Source organism: Petaurus breviceps, unplaced genomic scaffold (genome assembly GCF_028583685.1).
Source record: "Petaurus breviceps papuanus isolate PSGF00001 unplaced genomic scaffold, PetGlider_PUasm1.0 138, whole genome shotgun sequence".
In the NCBI taxonomy this organism is placed as follows: domain Eukaryota; kingdom Metazoa; phylum Chordata; class Mammalia; order Diprotodontia; family Petauridae; genus Petaurus; species Petaurus breviceps.
This window is the reverse complement of record NW_027185694.1, coordinates 20,819,469-20,826,984: the sequence shown is the minus strand read 5'-3', so window position 1 is coordinate 20,826,984 and position 7,516 is coordinate 20,819,469. Positions and strand designations below refer to the sequence as shown.

Below are 7,516 nucleotides of genomic sequence, written 5' to 3'. Positions count from 1 at the left end.
TCTCTCTCTCTCTCTCTCTCTCTCTCTCTCTCTCTCTCTCTCTTTTTTCTTTCTCAAGGCTTTTCCCTTTTGTTCTGATTCTTATTTCACAAGATGACTCATGCAGAAATATGTTTGGTATGATTGTACATGTATAGCCTATATCAGATTGCTTGCCATCTTGGGGAGGAGGGAGGAAAGGGAGGGAGAAAAAAAAATTTGGAACTCAAAATCTTATAGAGGTGGATGCTGAGAACTACCTATACATGTAATTGGAAAAAATAAAATACTATTGGGGGGAGAGGGCAGGGAAGAAATAGCCTGCTGGTTGGTCTTCTTGCCTTGAGTTTTTCCCCACTCCACTCCATCCTCCACGCAATTTCCTAAAGTACAGGTCTAACCATGCCACCCTCTTATGCAACAAAATTCCATGTCCTCATAGCCTGGCCCCCTGGCTACCTTTCCAGTCTCCTTACACTTGACTGTCATTCACCTGTCTTATGATCTTGCTACATTGGCCTGCTTGCACTTTTCACATTGGCCTCACACACAACACTCCATTTCTTGACTCCATGCATTGTCACTGGCTATTCTCCATTCCTGGAATGCTTTCCCCCCTCAACTATCATTGACATTGTATAAATTTATTCATGGTTGTTTGCATTGTTGTCCCCCTCCTTAAATCTTTAACTCCTTAAGAGCAAGAACTGGTTTTGTCTTTCTTTGAATCTCCAGTGTTTAACACAGTGCTCAGTACAGAGAGTGATTAATAAATGCTTGTTGACCATTGACTGTTGCTATGCAAAAGCAAACCACATTCTGGGATGGTGGCCAATGGTTTTGTGGGGAACAGAAACACTTCCAGGTGAAAATTTCCCATAGTGGCTGGCAAGGGGATCATTAACAAAATGAAGAATGTGGACATTATAAGTTTAGAGGCTGTATAGGACAAATCTCAGGGGTCAGTCTGGAGTTGAATTTGGGGTTCAGTCCAGTGCCAGATTTAACAGAAAGCAAGGATGATATTAGAAAAAGTCAGTCAGTCAATTAGTCAACCAGAATTTATTAAGTGCTTACTATATACAAAGCACTTTGCTAAGCACTACAAGATACAAAGAAAGGAAAAACAGTCCCTGCCCTCAGGGAGCTCACAATCTAATAAAGGAGATAATAATATAAGCAACTATATGCATATAAGACATATATCATATAAATGGAAGTTAATCGCAGAAGGAAAGCATTAGAAAAGGGGAATGGGAAAGGGGACTGGAAAAGGTGGTATTGAGCTGGATTTTGAAAAAGGCCAGGGAAATCAAGAGGCAGATGTGAAAAGGGAGATCTTTACAGGTAGGTGTGGGACAACCATGAAAATGCATGAAATCAAATAGGCTGTAGGAAAACAGGAACACTAATGCATTGTTGGTGGAGCTGTGAATTAGTCTAGCCATTCTAAAACTATGCTCCAAAAGTCATTACACTGTGCACACTTTTGACCCAGCCAGACCAACGCTAAGCCTATAATCTAAAGAAAGAAAAGGACTGGTATATACAAAAACACTTTTAGAAGTTTTTTCACAGCAGTCCAAAACTGGAGACTAAGGGTATAAGGATTTCAGCAGCCTCCCCATCCTTCTAATGGAAGAAACCCAAGAGAAACTTAAATCCCCAGTCACCCCATCCAAGTAAGGGCTACAGTAATTGCCTTAAAAACCCTTTTTTCATTTAAATATCAAATGGCCTACCAGTTCCCCCCTCAATGAATCAGCACTAAGTCCCCAGGTCCAAACTCTCTCCCCAACTGCAAAGCCTGCTGCAAGTAGGCCAGTGGAGGGTGAAAGGGAGTAAGCTGTAAGAGTCCAGGTTGTGAAGGTTTTAAATGCCAGAGTATTTTATATTTCATTCTAGTGCCAATATGGAACTACTACTTCAGTTTTTTGGAGGGGGAGGTGGGGGTGGGGGGGATTGGAGAGAGTGGATAATAGGGTCAAAGCTTCACTTTAGGAAGATCTTTTTGGCAGCTGTAGAGAGGAGAGTTTAGAGCTGAGAGAGAATCGAAGCAAGAAGACCAACCAGCTGGCTGTTTCAATAGGCCAGGGTGAGGTTATGAGGGCCCACACTAGAACTGGGTTTGAGTCTCAGCTCAGCAACTTGTGTAACTTAAGGTTAATTCCCTTTATCTGTCTGGACCTCACTTCTCTTCCATAAAATGAGGGACTAAATGATCTCTAAAATCCTTTCCAATATTCTGTAATCCTAGGTCAATCCGGGGGCCAGGGTTAAGCATAACATTGGAGCTAAAGTTAGTAGGCAGTCTAGTCAGGTTTGGGAGGCAAGCTCAGGTTGGGGGATGGACAATGGTCTGGGGCCAGGGTTGGGGGGTAAGGAGGGTTCTGTCTGGAGTCAGGGTTAGGGATCAGTGAGGGGTGGTGGGAACAGAGTTTGTCTATGTGTGCTGCTAACTGTCCAGAACTAAACAATAGTGGCTTAGAAGGTGAAATCTGAAGCTGAATGGAGACAGGATTCAGAATGGAGACAGGCTCCTTGGGGATGAGCTGCTAATTATCCTCCTAGGGGCTTCCGGGAGTCTAGCAAAGATTTGAGCCTACTTGGCACCTTTTTGCCAGATTCTCACATATCCCCCCAGGCTTGCTGCCCTCTCAGAACACAGGACATTTGACTCTCCAGCCCTCACCCCACCTCCTCCCAGGCCAACCACCTTCCCAGGTGTCCTGAGCTGGAGAAGCAGCTCTTTTCCGGAAACCCAGGTGTCCTGTTCCCTACCTCACCACAAGCAAATATGCTTCTGAAAGCATCTTTGTTTCTTTAGCCTCAGAGAGTACCACCCCAGGCCAGCCCCCAGCCCCTTTCATTATTCCCCTTTCCCCCAACCTCCTCCCCTCTGGAGCACTTAAAACTCTCCCCCCACCAGAACCACCCCCTTCAATGTTTTCCATAAAATCACTGAGAACAGCCCAGACCAATTGGTGAGAGGGGAGAGATACTGCATTTCTGGGTCCCAGAAAAGCTGTAAGGACTGAAGAACCCAGACCCCCGAGTTCTGGGAGACAATAGCAGAGAGGGTGCAGAACTGGGACCCTCAAAGACACAAGGTGAAAAGGAATGGGGGTTATTGATCAAGGTGTGGGGGCCAAGGCTTCTGAGTTCACTTAACCTTCTCCTCCACACTGATTTAGGGTTGTCTGTCTTTCCTATCTCCTTGGCTCTGTCCCTTTCCTTCAGGACCCAGTGAGAAAGAATGAGGAAGTATTCATGCCGACAGGGGCCTCTGCTGCTACTGCTATTGCTAGGTAAGTGAGGAGATGGGGTAAACATGACTGGCAATGATTGCAAGTGGGGAAGAGAATAGATATTGAGGAACACTGATTCTTAGTATATCGAGCTATTTCTCTCACAAAATTCCTGCTGTGCCTTCCCACCCTCAGCTTTCTTCCTCTCTGGCTTATTCATCCCCACTGCTCTGAAATTTCTGCATCCCTAAGGGTGAGAGAAGGTTTCCCTTTTGAGACCCTGTTCTCTGGAGGTTCCCTGCAACCCAGACATATAAGACATTCCTGGCTCTCCAGTCTAGACCCCAGGCATATTCCTTTCTACCTTTCCATTACCTCTGCCTAATTATTGAGGCCCCAAACACCAGCAAATGCACATTACATCCCATGTTTTCTTACTCATTTTCTCTGTTATTCATATTGTTGCCCCCTTTCCCATTCTAGAATTATATTCCCCTTTTCTGTTCCAACCCTACAAAATACAAGAGAATCAGCTAATCATTTCCCTTATCCCCTCCAAGTCTGATTTTCAGATTCCTGCGATCTCTAAGCCCTTCTCTATGTTATCTCCTCTCCTCAGTATTATTTTACACCCACAACCAGATTACCTAGTCCCATCTCTTTATTTTCTCTGTGGAGAATCTGTGGTGTGATAGAAAACTCAGTGTGAATCCTGGCTCCCACATTTAATAACCATGTGAACTTGGGCAAATCCCTTATTTTGGTCATTTATAGGACTTAGGGCTAGAAAGAACCTTGAAGATCATGGTCCAATACCTTTATTTTATAAAGGAGGAAACTGAGGCCCAAGGGAGTGAAAAAAAAATTTTCGGAAGGCTACACAAGAAGTAGCTGAGCTAGTATTCCTAACTGTCTCTGCCCACTCCAAATCCAGTGGTCATTCCATGCACAACATTGCCTTTCAGACTCCATTTTCTCATCTGTAAAACAGAGAGGATAATGCCTGTCTCCTTTGCAAAGTTTTATGAAGATTAACTACAGAACTATATAAAAGTCAAGTTATAATTATTATTCTTTCTCCAGGAGCTGCAGAAACACAGATGTTTCCAGGTACAAAGCCCCCAGAACTGGCCTCTGCCCACTTAGCACTGGCCTGACTCATCTCCTGGCCTTACTACTCTATCCTTCACAGAATTCAGGCATCTTGCCTCAGGCTGGCATCCCCCACTCCCAGAACCTGAGATGTCCCGTCTCCCAGGTTCTCATTTTCCTTTTCACAAGCCTCAGGTGTCCTTTTTTCACCAGACTCGCCCGTATGTTTCCCCAGGCTGTGGGCAGCCCAGGATGTCTGGTCGCATCGTGGGCGGGAGGGATGCCCGGGAGGGGGAGTGGCCGTGGCAAGCCAGCCTGCAGTACCATCGGTCCCACATGTGCGGGGCCTCCCTCATCTCTCGCCAGTGGGTGTTGACCGCAGCTCACTGCTTCCCAAGGTTCGTCTACGACATAATCCTCCAGGGTCCTTGGGAGGGGGAAAGAGGTCACAAAAAAGAATCTGGGTAGGACAAGACTGGAAGTCAATGCCTGAGTGTGAGGGGAAAAGAGCCTGATGCCTAGGGCGGGGAATGGGAAGAAGTGGGTGACTGAGTGGTTGGGGGGGGAAATGAAAGCCCTAGGTAGGAATACTAAAGCCTGGACCCCAGGAGAGGAAGGGGCAAGGGAACAGGACGCCTAGGTTCCCATTGTGGGCCTGGGATGGGAAGAGCAGGACACCCAGGTTTGGGAAGCTCAGAGGACTCCAAAAAGAAGCCAGAAGAGAAGCAGAAAATGCCTGGGTTTTCGTAGCGGGGAAAGAGACGGGAAGAGGGAAGACGCCTGGGTCCCAGGAGGGAAGAAGTCCCAGAGTCGGACCACTTGGCCTGTTTGGAGGCCTGATTTTGGAACCCGGGCACCTCGGTTCAAATCCAGCTCTTCTCTTTAGTGCTTGAATGTCCGTCAGTAACTAACTCCATTTACTGCCCTGAACCGCCTCTAAGTGGGGGGAGGGTTTGGGCGCCGTGACCTCTGAGATGCTTCCTGCAGTAAACCCTAGGAAGGTAAAAGCGCTTTCGCCCGGACCTGCCCAGGAGTAGTGCGCCTGACTCCTCTGCAAGGCCGAGGTGCGAAGACAGCGGGGCAGGCAGCGGCCAGCACCACGTGGAGGCTGGGGCGGGGGACGCCGGCCGCGGGCAGGTTCGTGGAGTGCCGCGGCCAGGGAAGGATCAGAGCAAGAGGACTGTTGGAGGAAGAGGTGCCTGGGCATCCTTGAGGGACGCGGCTCCTTTCTCACCCTCAGCCTCTTCCCGGCTCTCTCGCCCCCAGACCCGTGAGGCTGTCGGAGTACCGAGTAAGACTGGGAGAGTTCCGCCTGGCCCGGCCCTCACCTCAAGCTCTCTCTTTGCCGCTGCTGCGGGTCGTGCTCAACGCCAACTTCACGGAAGACGGGGCCCAGGGCGACATCGCTCTGGTCCAGCTCCGCCGCCCAGTGCCATTCAGTGCTCGCATCCGGCCGGTCTGCCTACCCGGACCTGGAGCCCTGCCACCGCCGGGCACCCCGTGTTGGGTCACTGGCTGGGGCAGCCTCCAGCCCGGAGGTGAGCTGAGAAGGAGCCAAGGAGTCCTCTCCTGGAAGAGAATTCTGTGTCCTACCTCACCCACTTACCCCCAAGTGGGGGGAAAATTGCATACCTACCTCCTTACTACTGAGCCCGGGAGTGCTACCCTTCCTCGTTCTCCACCAAACCTAAAGTCGTTCTTTTCCCACCAGTGGGGTATCCCGGTGTGCCCCTATCCCTTCTGGCAGATTTCTATTGCTCTCCTTTCCCTACCCCTCTTAGAGAAGTAATTCTGAGTGCCTGCTATTCCTCTACATGCCCCAGGGCTGCCCCATCCCTGTCCTATCCTGTCCCCACAGCGCCACTGCCTGGCACCCGGCCCTTGCAGGGCGTCCAGGTCCCCCTGATGGACAGACGGGCCTGTGACCGGCTCTACCACGTGGACTCCGACATTCCCCTCACTGAGCCTATAGTCTTGCCTGGCACCCTATGTGCAGGCTATGCCAGAGGCAGCAAGGATGCCTGCCAGGTGAGGCTCCACACCCTGGGACCTAGAATTACCTCCTTTCCAGTCATGCCAACCCACAGAGGTGGGCCAGGCAGGATGTGAACAAGGTGCATCAGAAATTGTGAAAACCCCTTCCAGGGTGTCTCCACTGATTAGAGCACTGCTAAAGGTATGGCCAGTGTGGCCATGGCCAGGGGCTAAGTGGTGTTAGGAGATCAGGAGATCCCCCAAACCTGGCCAAAGAAGTGTGGGAATTGTGAAGTTTTCATATCTGAGCCTTCTTTAGCAGAACTGACTGGTTCCAATGGTCCCATGTTAGGGTGGCGGAAGGAACAATGGCTGAATAGTCAGACCCTTTCCCATTCCCCATACATCAGTGAATAGTATACAGTGGGGATCTCAGCTGTAGCAGCCCTAAGATCTGACACTTGGGTTCCAAGTTGGAAGAAGGAGCTGGCAAGCTAAGAAGGGAAGAGGGATGATGAGGTTTGGGGAGTGGGAGCTGAGACAGCAACAGCCTGGGTTCTGAGAAGGGCATCAGGGTTGGAGAACACCAGGAGAGCTGAGCTATTGTCTTCCCTCAGGGAGATTCTGGGGGCCCCCTGGTGTGCATCCAGTCTGGTCGATGGGTACTTGAAGGTGTGGTGAGTTGGGGCAAGGGATGTGCTTTGCCCAACCGCCCAGGTGTCTATACCAGTGTGGCGCACTACTGGCCTTGGATCCAGGCCCACTTAGGCACCCCAGCCCTACAGCCACCCCCCCACCAAGAGCCCAATCATCCCCAATCCCACCACCTTTTGCCATTATTCCTTCCTGGTTTCTAAAATTGGCCAACTCAGTTCAGTATGTGTTGGGAAAGTGAAATAGGAAGGGAAGAGAGACTCGGTATTTGCATGGAAAATTGGGTGATAGTTCTTTCAAGGAGAATCAGTGATGAATGTCTGGGTCCCTCCCCCACTCCCTGACAACTTCAAAGGGGCTACCTGATCCCAGGATCCTGCTCCCACTTCTAGAATTGCTCCTTCTACCTAGTTCTGCTCCTGAGGGACTCTGAAAGCTCCCTAATTTTAACCTAAGGTGCCTAATAAAGTTGAATAGACTCCTAAACTGTAGTTTGAGTGTCATGAACTCTTCCACTTCTCATTTCCCCTTTCCTTTCTTCATATTCACCTCCTCCCTCAAAAAAAAAA

General features: G+C 49.4%; 2 protein-coding genes across 2 annotated transcripts in view; both read left to right on the top strand.

The window, feature by feature from the left end:
* Positions 1–7,516, top strand: part of LOC138176672 (elongin-B) — a 497,250-nt gene that overhangs the window by 463,609 nt on the left and 26,125 nt on the right. The window lies entirely within an intron of this gene.
* On the top strand, positions 3,236–7,150 carry LOC138144176 (serine protease 33-like). Its single transcript, XM_069065471.1, has 5 exons — positions 3,236–3,287; positions 4,555–4,717; positions 5,586–5,857; positions 6,178–6,347; positions 6,911–7,150. Exons 1-5 carry the CDS (start codon positions 3,236–3,238, stop codon positions 7,148–7,150), a joined length of 897 nt encoding a protein of 298 aa, XP_068921572.1.